Source organism: Echiichthys vipera, assembly GCF_963691815.1.
Source record: "Echiichthys vipera genome assembly, chromosome: 6".
Taxonomy (NCBI): Eukaryota; Metazoa; Chordata; class Actinopteri; order Perciformes; family Trachinidae; genus Echiichthys; species Echiichthys vipera.
Window position 1 is genome coordinate 31,684,812 of NC_139831.1, and position 15,525 is coordinate 31,700,336.

A 15,525-nucleotide genomic window follows, 5' to 3' on the forward strand; every position below is an offset into this window, starting at 1 on the left:
TTGTGGGTAGAAAGTTGCTCTCAGTTTCCCACACTGGCTCCTTGGATGTTGTGGTCAATGAACAACAAAAGGACTTTGAATGGAGCTTTTGTGACTGATCCTGGATGTATGTTGTAGTAGAAACAGAGCCTGTCATCACCAACCATCTGGAGGGAAAGAACACCATTGGCTGCCTCTGACAGTCCTTAATGTTTCAAATTCTGATAAAAAGCTATTATAAAAAGGTACTTCAATTGATTTTTCTAATTCTTTTTCCATTTTCTAATCGATTAAGTACATTTTGTCCCTCCACTCATAATTGTGCAGTTGTATCATCAACTAGATCAAGGTTTCAGCTCTATAGATGAGGGTGGGAGGTTGAGGCAGCTGCTTCCTGAAGTGTGCCAAATCCCTTTGGAGAATAATCTGCTGCTGCTGGGGTTAAGGATGATGATCATGCTAAACTCTCATCTCCAGTTTTCACACACTCTGTCCATTCAAAGAGATGAGTCTGTTGCATATCCAAATAGACCTTCTGAATATTATTATTATATTTCTTTACACATGGTGCAATTGTTCCTCTCAACTTTATTCCTTTGTTGACATTGTACAACTCATCAGCATTTCATTTTTAACAATGTAACACCAGAATTGTCTGTGTTGGAAACCAGCGCTGAAATCAGGTATGTCAACCAAATATTCCAAAACCCTGTATTGTTAATACAACCATGAACACTGAGGTCAACATGTGATACTGTGGTTTAATTCTGTCAGAAAAACACTGACCTGTGTGGCATCGATGCTGATCAATGTTTTCTTTTCCAGTGTCTTGTTTTCAGTCACAAAATATCATCATCATCATCATCATCATCAACATCATCATTATCAAGCTGGTATCCTGAAACAAACCAAATATTTCAAACTACAAACAGCACTCTAGTTTTAAAATTTAGCTCACTGACAAACTTAAAGAACGACTTTGGCAGGGATGTTTTTCTCAAAACAACGAAACATTGACATTAATCTATGATTTGAAAGAAGTTAGGAACTTTACATATTTGTAGCCAGAGTGTCTTTTAATCTGTGTCCCTTCAGGGCAAAGGTCTGGATGTATTGTCCCACAGAGCTCTGTGAGTGAGATTCCTCTGGTTTCCCACACTCTGCCTTTGCACTGGAGGAACAATAGAAGCGTGTCTTATTATGCATCTCATTAGATACAATGTCTGTCCTGTTTGATGGTTAACTTTAAACTTTTTACAATAAAACACCTGACACAACAGTAATATGAACCTAGTGGTACAGCAAATGTACTTTTTATCATTTGGTTTGATGAACTGACTCACTGCATTGAATAGAGTGACATGAGATTAATAATTCCTCCTGATCAAACACATTTCCTGAACTACATTCCTATGCTTAGTTTTACACTAAACAGATATACAGTATTATGGAATATCAATTTTTGTGTGTGCTGAATTGTATCTTGATGTGTCAGTCAAAGGTAGGAACGATGGAGACCTGTATCAATGAGGTGAAAATGAAAAAACAATATGAGACAAGCAGACATTTTTCATCTTGCAGTGTTTGTTTATTCAACAAGTCACAATGAGCGACATAAATTATAAAGTATGAACTAGAGGTGATGATACATCACAACAACAACTTGTAGATTTCTAAAAGACACACTGTACTCAGAGAGAGTAAAGGAACAACTGTCTTTGTAAAAGACAAAGGATTTACAGTATGTGAGGACCCAGTACTCACTGTACTTTAAAATGTTTTTACAAATGGATTCAAACATTTGAACTTAATGAACAAAGCACAAAGTAGTAAAAACTGACCTTACAACAGGTCACATTGTTCTTGATAACCACTGAATTCAATCAATTATCAAAATGTAAAAAAGACATTGTCACTGGAAAACTGTGATAGTGGGACATTAAAAAAACCTTTTACAATGGAAAGATAAACATATTGATCTCAAAACAGATCATTTTTCAATAATCACATAAAGTAAGGGGAAGGTTCATTATGACAAAATGTCCATAAAAAGGACAATTCATATTTCTGATGGATTCAAAATCATCAATAACTATCCAGAGGTAATAACCATCTCCATGCACTATATTGTACCAACACATGACGTGCAGTGAGGCATTAAAGTGTAACAGGAAAATTGTGACATTAACAAAATCTTTTGGAAAAAAAAGATAAACATTTGGATCTAACAACAGATCAGTCTTGAGAAATAAAGATTAAAGTCGATTATGATAACATGTCCATAAAACAGGACAGTGAAAGTTTCTGATCCAAATGATCAATAACATGAGAAGATAACAAATGTTACCAGAGCTTATACCACCAATACATGAAGTACAGTGAGGTATGATAATAATTGCTGATGCAATCAGATTTGGTTCAAAGTTTCTGATCAAAATGATCAATCACATGAGAAGATAACAAATGTTACCAGAGCTTATACCACCAACACATGAAGTAACGTGAGGCATAATAATTGCTGATGCAATCAGATTTGGTTCATGCAACATGCATGTCAAGATGTTCTCTTTCTCAACTTGAAAGATATTGATGCTCCTCAGTGTCAAAGAATTGAGTTTCAGTCATCTTTGACCAATATGGTCATGTCAGTTCGTCTGGTAGTAACTCCAGTGTGTAGGTGTCTACCACGGCCTCCAGAGGTCACTGTTGACTGGACTCTTGTCTTTGGTGATGCTGGTCTGGACTGTGGAGCTCAGAAGAGAGAAGTCAGCCTCTCTTAGGTTGTTATCACAGGAAGACTGCAGATTGTTGAAGTGGTCCATCAGTCTTCTCTGGGACTGTGTCTTCACCTGCTCTTTGGACAGGAATTGTTTCACCTCTTGGACACACCTGGAGTAGCCCTGATTGACAGCTGCTGAGTCCACAGGTGGATGCTGCTGCAGTTGCCTCAGGACACAAACGGTCATCTCCAGGATGTCTGCTTTCTCCATCTTGGAGTCTGGCTGCTGTTTGAGGAACTCTGGACCCAGGAGAGACTTGAGCTGCTCAATGCTGCTGTTGATTCGCTCTCTGCGTAACTTCTCCACCAGAGGCTTTCTGAGCTGCAGAAAGAAGAACAAAGTCATGAATAAACTTAGTCTGGAGTATAGTGTTAGCATGAACTGAGACGACGTCTCATTGACAGAATTTCAATCTTCCTGAATCTTCAATTTACCTTGTGGGTCAGAGTCAGATGCTCCTCAGAATTGGTCATTGCTGCAGTGATTGTAGGTGCCAGGTCTGGATCTCTGTGCTGTAGAGGTCTCTGTAGACAGAATCTGATCTCTGCTGGCTTCATCCCTCCTATTTATAGTCCCACATCTCCATAAGAATGTGTGGGTCTTGGTCTGGTTGGAGTTTCTCACAGTCTCAGCCAATCAGAGAGCTTGGTGAGACAATAAGGGATGCGGCACACTTAATGCTGTTATCGCCTGGGGGACAATGGTTAGATCTCAGGGGAACAGGTGTTGGACTGGGGGGGGGTGATGGAGAGAGAGTCACAGAGCTCTGTGTGAATCTGGGAAAGTGGTGACCCTGTAGAGAGAAGATCTGCTGCCTGATGCTGGGTTCAATGACTTTGACTTAGCACATGCCCATCATCCCATCAAACACGTGGGACAGACTCACAATTAATTTCCTCTAGAGTAAAAAGTGCTGCATAACTTGCAAACAGCTCAATTAAATAAACAGTGGAATTATATATATTTTTTTCTTTTGTGCCATCCCCTAAAAATACAGCAAGTGCAATCCATAATATTTATCTTCAATTTTTTCTTCATAATTCAGTTACAATTCTCAACTATTGTGATTTTACATTTTTCTTAAATATTTAAAATGAATCAAATACTTTATTTCAGAAAGTTATTTCTGTCAGGTATTCAAATTACTGTGATGCCCATGATGCATTTTAAAAGTATATATTTTTTTAAACTTATGAAGAATAATCAGTTTGCTGTCCAGATGTTTCACAGTCTTCTTGTCTTGTAGTCTTGTGGGTAGAAAGTTGCTCTCAGTTTCCCACACTGGCTCCTTGGATGCTGTGGTCAATGAACAACAAAAGGACTTTGAATGGAGCTTTTGTGACTGATCCTGGATGTGTGTTGTAGTAGAAACAGAGCCTGACATCACCAACCATCTGGAGGGAAAGAATACCATTGGCTGCCTCTGACAGTCCTTAATGTTTCAAATTCTGATAAAAAAGCTATTATAAAAAGGTACTTCAATTGATTTTTCTAATTCTTTTTCCATCTTCTAATCGATTAAGTATATTTTGTCCCTCCACTCATAATTGTGCAGTTGTATCATCAACTAGATCAAGGTTTCAGCTCTATAGATGAGGGTGGGAGGTTGAGGCAGCTGCTTCCTGAAGTGTGCCAAATCCCTTTGGAGAATAATCTGCTGCTGCTGGGGTTAAGGATGATAATCATGCTAAACTCTCATCTCCAGTTTTCACACACTCTGTCCATTCAAAGAGATGAGTCTGTTGCATATCCAAATAGACCTTCTGAATATTATTATTATTTTTTCTTTACACATGGTGCAATTGTTCCTCTCATCTTTATTCCTTTGTTGACATTGTACAACTCATCAGCATTTCATTTTTAATACATGTAACACCAGAATTGTCTGTGTTGGAAACCAGCGCTGAAATCATGTATGTCAACCAAATATTCCAAAACCCTGTATTGTTAATACAACCATGAACACTGAGGTCAACATGTGATACTGTGGTTTAATTCTGTCAGAAAAACACTGACCTGTGTGGCATCGATGCTGATCAATGTTTTCTTTTCCAGTGTCTTGTTTTCAGTCACAAAATATCATCATCATCATCATCATCATCATCATCATCATCATCATCATCATCATCATCATCATCATCATCATCATCATCATCATCATCATCATCATCAACATCATCATTATCAAGCTGGTATCCTGAAACAAACCAAATATTTCAAACTACCAACAACAGTCTAGTTTTAAAATTTAGCTCACTGACAAACTTAAAGAACGACTTTGGCAGGGATGTTTTTCTCAACACAACGAAACATTGACATTAATCTATGATTTGAAAGAAGTTAGGAACTTTACATATTTGTAGCCAGAGTGTCTTTTAATCTTTGGCCCTTCAGGGCAAAGGTCTGGATGTATTGTCCCACAGAGCTCTGTGAGTGAGATTCCTCTGGTTTCCCACACTCTGCCTTTTCACTGGAGGAGCAATAGAAGTGTGTCTTATTATGCATCTCATTAGATACAATGTCTGTCCTGTTTGATGGTTAACTTTAAACTTTTTACATTAAAACACCTGACACAACAGTAATATGAACCTAGTGGTACAGCAAATGTACTTTTTATCATTTGGTTTGATGAACTGACTCACTGCATTGAATAGAGTGACATGAGATTAATAATTCCTCCTGATCAAACACATTTCCTGAACTACATTCCTATGCTTAGTTTTACACTAAACAGATAAACAGTATTATGGAATATCAATTTTTGTGTGTGCTGAATTGTATCTTGATGTGTCAGTCAAAGGTAGGAACGATGGAGACCTGTATCAATGAGGTGAAAATGAAAAAACAATATGAGACAAGCAGACATTTTTCATCTTGCAGTGTTTGTTTATTCAACAAGTCACAATGAGCGACATAAATTATAAAGTATGAACTAGAGGTGATGATACATCACAACAACAACTTGTAGATTTCTAAAAGACACACTGTACTCAGAGAGAGTAAAGGAACAACTGCCTTTGTAAAAGACAAAGGATTTACAGTATGTGAGGACACAGTACTCACTGTACTTTAAAATGTTTTTACAAATGGATTCAAACATTTGAACTTAATGAACAAAGCACAAAGTAGTAAAAACTGACCTTACAACAGGTCACATTGTTCTTGATAACCACTGAATTCAATCAATTATCAAAATGTAAAAAAGACATTGTCACTGGAAAACTGTGATAGTGGGACATTAAAAAAACCTTTTACAATGGAAAGATAAACATATTGATCTCAAAACAGATCATTTTTCAATAATCACATAAAGTAAGGGGAAGGTTCATTATGACAAAATGTCCATAAAAAGGACAATTCATATTTCTGATGGATTCAAAATCATCAATAACTATCCAGAGGTAATAACCATCTCCATGCACTATATTGTACCAACACATGACGTGCAGTGAGGCATTAAAGTGTAACAGGAAAATTGTGACATTAACAAAATCTTTTGGAAAAAAAAGATAAACATTTGGATCTAACAACAGATCAGTTTTGAGAAATAAAGATTAAAGTCGATTATGATAACATGTCCATAAAACAGGACAGTGAAAGTTTCTGATCCAAATGATCAATAACATGAGAAGATAACAAATGTTACCAGAGCTTATACCACCAATACATGAAGTACAGTGAGGTATGATAATAATTGCTGATGCAATCAGATTTGGTTCAAGTTTCTGATCAAAATGATCAATCACATGAGAAGATAACAAATGTTACCAGAGCTTATACCACCAACACATGAAGTAACGTGAGGCATAATAATTGCTGATGCAATCAGATTTGGTTCATGCAACATGCATGTCAAGATGTTCTCTTTCTCAACTTGAAAGATATTGTTGCTCCTCAGTGTCAAAGAATTGAGTTTCAGTCATCTTTGACCAATATGGTCATGTCAGTTCGTCTGGTAGTAACTCCAGTGTGTAGGTGTCTACCACGGCCTCCAGAGGTCACTGTTGACTGGACTCTTGTCTTTGGTGATGCTGGTCTGGACTGTGGAGCTCAGAAGAGAGAAGTCAGCCTCTCTTAGGTTGTTATCACAGGAAGACTGCAGATTGTTGAAGTGGTCCATCAGTCTTCTCTGGGACTGTGTCTTCACCTGCTCTTTGGACAGGAATTGTTTCACCTCTTGGACACACCTGGAGTAGCCCTGATTGACAGCTGCTGAGTCCACAGGTGGATGCTGCTGCAGTTGCCTCAGGACACAAACGGTCATCTCCAGGATGTCTGCTTTCTCCATCTTGGAGTCTGGCTGCTGTTTGAGGAACTCTGGACCCAGGAGAGACTTGAGCTGCTCAATGCTGCTGTTGATTCGCTCTCTGCGTAACTTCTCCACCAGAGGCTTTCTGAGCTGCAGAAAGAAGAACAAAGTCATGAATAAACTTAGTCTGGAGTATAGTGTTAGCATGAACTGAGACGACGTCTCATTGACAGAATTTCAATCTTCCTGAATCTTCAATTTACCTTGTGGGTCAGAGTCAGATGCTCCTCAGAATTGGTCATTGCTGCAGTGATTGTAGGTGCCAGGTCTGGATCTCTGTGCTGTAGAGGTCTCTGTAGACAGAATCTGATCTCTGCTGGCTTCATCCCTCCTATTTATAGTCCCAAATCTCCATAAGAATGTGTGGGTCTTGGTCTGGTTGGAGTTTCTCACAGTCTCAGCCAATCAGAGAGCTTGGTGAGACAATAAGGGATGCGGCACACTTAATGCTGTTATCGCCTGGGGGACAATGGTTAGATCTCAGGGGAACAGGTGTTGGACTGGGGGGGGTGATGGAGAGAGAGTCACAGAGCTCTGTGTGAATCTGGGAAAGTGGTGACCCTGTAGAGAGAAGATCTGCTGCCTGATGCTGGGTTCAATGACTTTGACTTAGCACACGCCCATCATCCCATCAAACACGTGGGACAGACTCACAATTAATTTCCTCTAGAGTAAAAAGTGCTGCATAACTTGCAAACAGCTCAATTAAATAAACAGTGGAATTATATATATTTTTTTCTTTTGTGCCATCCCCTAAAAATACAGCAAGTGCAATCCATAATATTTATCTTCAATTTTTTCTTCATAATTCAGTTACAATTCTCAACTATTGTGATTTTACATTTTTCTTAAATATTTAAAATGAATCAAATACTTTATTTCAGAAAGTTATTTCTGTCAGGTATTCAAATTACTGTGATGCCCATGATGCATTTTAAAAGTATATATCTTTTTTTAAACTTATGAAGAATAATCAGTTTGCTGTCCAGATGTTTCACAGTCTTCTTGTCTTGTAGTCTTGTGGGTAGAAAGTTGCTCTCAGTTTCCCACACTGGCTCCTTGGATGCTGTGGTCAATGAACAACAAAAGGACTTTGAATGGAGCTTTTGTGACTGATCCTGGATGTGTGTTGTAGTAGAAACAGAGCCTGACATCACCAACCATCTGGAGGGAAAGAATACCATTGGCTGCCTCTGACAGTCCTTAATGTTTCAAATTCTGATAAAAAAGCTATTATAAAAAGGTACTTCAATTGATTTTTCTAATTCTTTTTCCACCTTCTAATCGATTAAGTATATTTTGTCCCTCCACTCATAATTGTGCAGTTGCATCATCAACTAGATCAAGGTTTCAGCTCTATAGATGAGGGTGGGAGGTTGAGGCAGCTGCTTCCTGAAGTGTGCCAAATCCCTTTGGAGAATAATCTGCTGCTGCTGGGGTTAAGGGTGATAATCATGCTAAACTCTCATCTCCAGTTTTCACACACTCTGTCCATTCAAAGAGATTAGTCTGTTGCATATCCAAATAGACCTTCTGAATATTATTATTATTTTTTCTTTACACATGGTGCAATTGTTCCTCTCATCTTTATTCCTTTGTTGACATTGTACAACTCATCAGCATTTCATTTTTAATACATGTAACACCAGAATTGTCTGTGTTGGAAACCAGCGCTGAAATCATGTATGTCATACAAATATTCCAAAACCCTGTATTGTTAATACAACCATGAACACTGAGGTCAACATGTGATACTGTGGTTTAATTCTGTCAGAAAAACACTGACCTGTGTGGCATCGATGCTGATCAATGTTTTCTTTTCCAGTGTCTTGTTTTCAGTCACAAAATATCATCATCATCATCATCATCATTATCATCATCATCATCATCATCATCAACATCATCATTATCAAGCTGGTATCCTGAAACAAACCAAATATTTCAAACTACCAACAACAGTCTAGTTTTAAAATTTAGCTCACTGACAAACTTAAAGAACGACTTTGGCAGGGATGTTTTTCTCAACACAACGAAACATTGACATTAATCTATGATTTGAAAGAAGTTAGGAACTTTACATATTTGTAGCCAGAGTGTCTTTTAATCTTTGGCCCTTCAGGGCAAAGGTCTGGATGTATTGTCCCACAGAGCTCTGTGAGTGAGATTCCTCTGGTTTCCCACACTCTGCCTTTTCACTGGAGGAGCAATAGAAGTGTGTCTTATTATGCATCTCATTAGATACAATGTCTGTCCTGTTTGATGGTTAACTTTAAACTTTTTACATTAAAACACCTGACACAACAGTAATATGAACCTAGTGGTACAGCAAATGTACTTTTTATCATTTGGTTTGATGAACTGACTCACTGCATTGAATAGAGTGACATGAGATTAATAATTCCTCCTGATCAAACACATTTCCTGAACTACATTCCTATGCTTAGTTTTACACTAAACAGATAAACAGTATTATGGAATATCAATTTTTGTGTGTGCTGAATTGTATCTTGATGTGTCAGTCAAAGGTAGGAACGATGGAGACCTGTATCAATGAGGTGAAAATGAAAAAACAATATGAGACAAGCAGACATTTTTCATCTTGCAGTGTTTGTTTATTCAACAAGTCACAATGAGCGACATAAATTATAAAGTATGAACTAGAGGTGATGATACATCACAACAACAACTTGTAGATTTCTACAAGACACACTGTACTCAGAGAGAGTAAAGGAACAACTGTCTTTGCAAAAGACAAAGGATTTACAGTATGTGAGGACACAGTACTCACTGTACTTTACAATGTTTTTACAAATGGATTCAAACATTTGAACTTAATGAACAAAGCACAAAGTAGTAAAAACTGACCTTACAACAGGTCACATTGTTCTTGATAACCACTGAATTCAATCAATTATCAAAATGTAAAAAAGACATTGTAACTGGAAAACTGTGACAGTGGGACATTAAAAAAACCTTTTACAATGGAAAGATAAACATATTGATCTCAAAACAGATCATTTTTCAATAATCACATAAAGTAAGGGGAAGGTTCATTATGACAAAATGTCCATAAAAAGGACAATTCATATTTCTGATGGATTCAAAATCATCAATAACTATCCAGAGGTAATAACCATCTCCATGCACTATATTGTACCAACACATGACGTGCAGTGAGGCATTAAAGTGTCACAGGAAAATTGTGACATTAACAAAATCTTTTGGAAAAAAAAGATAAACATTTGGATCTAACAACAGATCAGTTTTGAGAAATAAAGATTAAAGTCGATTATGATAACATGTCCATAAAACAGGACAGTGAAAGTTTCTGATCCAAATGATCAATCACATGAGAAGATAACAAATGTTACCAGAGCTTATACCACCAACACATGAAGTAACGTGAGGCATAATAATTGCTGATGCAATCAGATTTGGTTCATGCAACATGCATGTCAAGATGTTCTCTTTCTCAACTTGAAAGATATTGTTGCTCCTCAGTGTCAAAGAATTGAGTTTCAGTCATCTTTGACCAATATGGTCATGTCAGTTCGTCTGGTAGTAACTCCAGTGTGTAGGTGTCTACCACGGCCTCCAGAGGTCACTGTTGACTGGACTCTTGTCTTTGGTGATGCTGGTCTGGACTGTGGAGCTCAGAAGAGAGAAGTCAGCCTCTCTTAGGTTGTTATCACAGGAAGACTGCAGATTGTTGAAGTGGTCCATCAGTCTTCTCTGGGACTGTGTCTTCACCTGCTCTTTGGACAGGAATTGTGTCACCTCTTGGACACACCTGGAGTAGCCCTGATTGACAGCTGCTGAGTCCACAGGTGGATGCTGCTGCAGTCGCCTCAGGACACAAACGGTCATCTCCAGGATGTCTGCTTTCTCCATCTTGGAGTCTGGCTGCTGTTTGAGGAACTCTGGACCCAGGAGAGACTTGAGCTGCTCAATGCTGCTGTTGATTCGCTCTCTGCGTAACTTCTCCACCAGAGGCTTTCTGAGCTGCAGAAAGAAGAACAAAGTCATGAATAAACTTAGTCTGGAGTATAGTGTTAGCATGAACTGAGACAACGTCTCATTGACAGAATTTCAATCTTCCTGAATCTTCAATTTACCTTGTGGGTCAGAGTCAGATGCTCCTCAGAATTGGTCATTGCTGCAGTGATTGTAGGTGCCAGGTCTGGATCTCTGTGCTGTAGAGGTCTCTGTAGACAGAATCTGATCTCTGCTGGCTTCATCCCTCCTATTTATAGTCCCACATCTCCATAAGAATGTGTGGGTCTTGGTCTGGTTGGAGTTTCTCACAGTCTCAGCCAATCAGAGAGCTTGGTGAGACAATAAGGGATGCGGCACACTTAATGCTGTTATCGCCTGGGGGACAATGGTTAGATCTCAGGGGAACAGGTGTTGGACTGGGGGGGTGATGGAGAGAGAGTCACAGAGCTCTGTGTGAATCTGGGAAAGTGGTGACCCTGTAGAGAGAAGATCTGCTGCCTGATGCTGGGTTCAATGACTTTGACTTAGCACACGCCCATCATCCCATCAAACACGTGGGACAGACTCACAATTAATTTCCTCTAGAGTAAAAAGTGCTGCATAACTTGCACACAGCTAAATTAAATAAACAGTGGAATTATATATATTTTTTTCTTTTGTGCCATCCCCTAAAAATACAGCAAGTGCAATCCATAATATTTATCTTCAATTTTTTCTTCATAATTCAGTTACAATTCTCAACTATTGTGATTTTACATTTTTCTTAAATATTTAAAATGAATCAAATACTATATTTCAGAAAGTTATTTCTGTCATGTATTCAAATTACTGTGATGCCCATGATGCATTTTAAAAGTATAGTTTTTTAAACTTATGAAGAATAATCAGTTTGCTGTCCAGATGTTTCACAGTCTTCTTGTCTTGTAGTCTTGTGGGTAGAAAGTTGCTCTCAGTTTCCCACACTGGCTCCTTGGATGCTGTGGTCAATGAACAACAAAAGGACTTTGAATGGAGCTTTTGTGACTGATCCTGGATGTGTGTTGTAGTAGAAACAGAGCCTGACATCACCAACCATCTGGAGGGAAAGAACACCATTGGCTGCCTCTGACAGTCTGTAAAGTTTCAAATTCTGATAAAAAGGGTGTAATAAAAAAGGTACTTCAATTGATTTTTCTAATTATTTTTCCACCTTCTAATCGATTAAGTACATTTTGTCCTTCCACTCATAATTGTGCAGTTGTATCATCAACTAGATCAAGGTTTCAGCTCTATAGATGAGGGTGGGAGGTTGAGGCAGCTGCTTCCTGAAGTGTGCCAAATCCCTTTGGAGAATAATCTGCTGCTGCTGGGGTTAAGGATGATAATCATGCTAAACTCTCATCTCCAGTTTTCACACACTCTGTCCATTCAAAGAGATGAGTCTGTTGCATATCCAAATAGACCTTCTGAATATTATTATCATATTTTCTTTACACATGGTGCAATTGTTCCTCTCATCTTTATTCTTTTGTTGACATTGTACAACTCATCAGCATTTCATTTTTAATACATGTCACACCAGAATTGTCTGTGTTGGAAACCAGCGCTGAAATCATGTATGTCAACCAAATATTCCAAAACCCTGTATTGTTAATACAACCATGAACACTGAGGTCAACATGTGATACTGTGGTTTAATTCTGTCAGAAAAACACTGACCTGTGTGGCATCGATGCTGATCAATGTTTTCTTTTCCAGTGTCTTGTTTTCAGTCACAAAATATCATCATCATCATCATCATCATCATCATCATCATCATCATCATCATCATCATCATCATCATCATCATCATCATCATCATCAACATCATCATTATCAAGCTGGTATCCTGAAACAAACCAAATATTTCAAACTACCAACAACAGTCTAGTTTTAAAATTTAGCTCACTGACAAACTTAAAGAACGACTTTGGCAGGGATGTTTTTCTCAACACAACGAAACATTGACATTAATCTATGATTTGAAAGAAGTTAGGAACTTTACATATTTGTAGCCAGAGTGTCTTTTAATCTTTGGCCCTTCAGGGCAAAGGTCTGGATGTATTGTCCCACAGAGCTCTGTGAGTGAGATTCCTCTGGTTTCCCACACTCTGCCTTTTCACTGGAGGAGCAATAGAAGTGTGTCTTATTATGCATCTCATTAGATACAATGTCTGTCCTGTTTGATGGTTAACTTTAAACTTTTTACATTAAAACACCTGACACAACAGTAATATGAACCTAGTGGTACAGCAAATGTACTTTTTATCATTTGGTTTGATGAACTGACTCACTGCATTGAATAGAGTGACATGAGATTAATAATTCCTCCTGATCAAACACATTTCCTGAACTACATTCCTATGCTTAGTTTTACACTAAACAGATAAACAGTATTATGGAATATCAATTTTTGTGTGTGCTGAATTGTATCTTGATGTGTCAGTCAAAGGTAGGAACGATGGAGACCTGTATCAATGAGGTGAAAATGAAAAAACAATATGAGACAAGCAGACATTTTTCATCTTGCAGTGTTTGTTTATTCAACAAGTCACAATGAGCGACATAAATTATAAAGTATGAACTAGAGGTGATGATACATCACAACAACAACTTGTAGATTTCTAAAAGACACACTGTACTCAGAGAGAGTAAAGGAACAACTGCCTTTGTAAAAGACAAAGGATTTACAGTATGTGAGGACACAGTACTCACTGTACTTTAAAATGTTTTTACAAATGGATTCAAACATTTGAACTTAATGAACAAAGCACAAAGTAGTAAAAACTGACCTTACAACAGGTCACATTGTTCTTGATAACCACTGAATTCAATCAATTATCAAAATGTAAAAAAGACATTGTCACTGGAAAACTGTGATAGTGGGACATTAAAAAAACCTTTTACAATGGAAAGATAAACATATTGATCTCAAAACAGATCATTTTTCAATAATCACATAAAGTAAGGGGAAGGTTCATTATGACAAAATGTCCATAAAAAGGACAATTCATATTTTTGATGGATTCAAAATCATCAATAACTATCCAGAGGTAATAACCATCTCCATGCACTATATTGTACCAACACATGACGTGCAGTGAGGCATTAAAGTGTCACAGGAAAATTGTGACATTAACAAAATCTTTTGGAAAAAAAAGATAAACATTTGGATCTAACAACAGATCAGTTTTGAGAAATAAAGATTAAAGTAAATTATGATGATATATGATATGTCCATAAAACAGGACAGTGAAAGTTTCTGATCCAAATGATCAATAACATGAGAAGATAACAAATGTTACCAGAGCTTATACCACCAATACATGAAGTACAGTGAGGTATGATAATAATTGCTGATGCAATCAGATTTGGTTCAAAGTTTCTGATCAAAATGATCAATAACATGAGAAGATAACAAATGTTACCAGCGCTTATACCACCAATACATGAAGTACAGTGAGGTATGATAATAATTGCTGATGCAATCAGATTTGGTTCAAAGTTTCTGATCAAAATGATCAATCACATTAGAAGATAACAAATGTTACCAGAGCTTATACCACCAACACATGAAGTAACGTGAGGCATAATAATTGCTGATGCAATCAGATTTGGTTCATGCAACATGCATGTCAAGATGTTCTCTTTCTCAACTTGAAAGATATTGTTGCTCCTCAGTGTCAAAGAATTGAGTTTCAGTCATCTTTGACCAATATGTTCATGTCAGTTCGTCTGGTAGTAACTCCAGTCTGTAGGTGTCTACCACGGCCTCCAGAGGTCACTGTTGACTGGACTCTTGTCTTTGGTGATGCTGGTCTGGACTGTGGAGCTCAGAAGAGAGAAGTCAGCCTCTCTTAGGTTGTTATCACAGGAAGACTGCAGATTGTTGAAGTGGTCCATCAGTCTTCTCTGGGACTGTGTCTTCACCTGCTCTTTGGACAGGAATTGTTTCACCTCTTGGACACACCTGGAGTAGCCCTGATTGACCGCTGCTGAGTCCACAGGTGGATGCTGCTGCAGTCGCCTCAGGACACAAACGGTCATCTCCAGGATGTCTGCTTTCTCCATCTTGGAGTCTGGCTGCTGTTTGAGGAACTCTGGACCCAGGAGAGACTTGAGCTGCTCAATGCCGCTGTTGATTCGCTCTCTGCGTAACTTCTCCACCAGAGGCTTTCTCAGCTGCAGAAAGAAGAACAAAGTCATGAATAACTGTATTCTGGAGTATAGCGTTAGCATGACCAGAGAAAAAACGTCTTATTGACAGAATTTCAATCTTCTTGAATCTTCAATTTACCTTGTGGGTCAGAGTCAGATGCGCCTCAGAATTGGTCATTGCAGTGATTGTAGGTGCCATGTCTGGATCTCTGTGCTGTAGAGGTCTCTATAGAGAGAATCTGATCTCTGCTGGCTTCATCCCTCCTATTTATAGTCCCACATCTC

At 38.1% G+C, this 15,525-nt stretch overlaps 3 protein-coding genes and 1 pseudogene across 4 annotated transcripts; all 4 read right to left on the minus strand.

Moving 5' to 3' along the window:
- Nucleotides 1-2,660: 2,660 nt before the first annotated feature.
- LOC310948605 (transcription factor HES-5-like) lies at nucleotides 2,661-3,316 on the minus strand (the record flags this gene model as incomplete). Its single annotated transcript, XM_083915792.1, has 2 exons — nucleotides 2,661-3,080; nucleotides 3,194-3,316. 2 exons carry the CDS (start codon nucleotides 3,314-3,316, stop codon nucleotides 2,661-2,663), a joined length of 543 nt encoding a protein of 180 aa, XP_083771918.1.
- A 3,422-nt stretch (nucleotides 3,317-6,738) lies between these two features.
- On the minus strand, nucleotides 6,739-7,394 carry LOC310947876 (transcription factor HES-5-like; the record flags this gene model as incomplete). Its single annotated transcript, XM_083914848.1, has 2 exons — nucleotides 6,739-7,158; nucleotides 7,272-7,394. The coding sequence occupies 2 exons, from the start codon at nucleotides 7,392-7,394 to the stop codon at nucleotides 6,739-6,741; spliced, it is 543 nt and encodes a 180-aa protein (XP_083770974.1).
- A 3,256-nt stretch (nucleotides 7,395-10,650) lies between these two features.
- LOC310947852 (transcription factor HES-5-like) lies at nucleotides 10,651-11,306 on the minus strand (the record flags this gene model as incomplete). Its single annotated transcript, XM_083914822.1, has 2 exons — nucleotides 10,651-11,070; nucleotides 11,184-11,306. 2 exons carry the CDS (start codon nucleotides 11,304-11,306, stop codon nucleotides 10,651-10,653), a joined length of 543 nt encoding a protein of 180 aa, XP_083770948.1.
- A 3,538-nt stretch (nucleotides 11,307-14,844) lies between these two features.
- LOC310948059 (transcription factor HES-5-like) lies at nucleotides 14,845-15,499 on the minus strand (annotated as a pseudogene). Its single transcript has 2 exons — nucleotides 15,380-15,499; nucleotides 14,845-15,264 (listed from the first exon to the last, which is right to left on the minus strand). The product of its transcript is annotated as a transcription factor HES-5-like (transcript).
- Nucleotides 15,500-15,525: the final 26 nt, after the last annotated feature.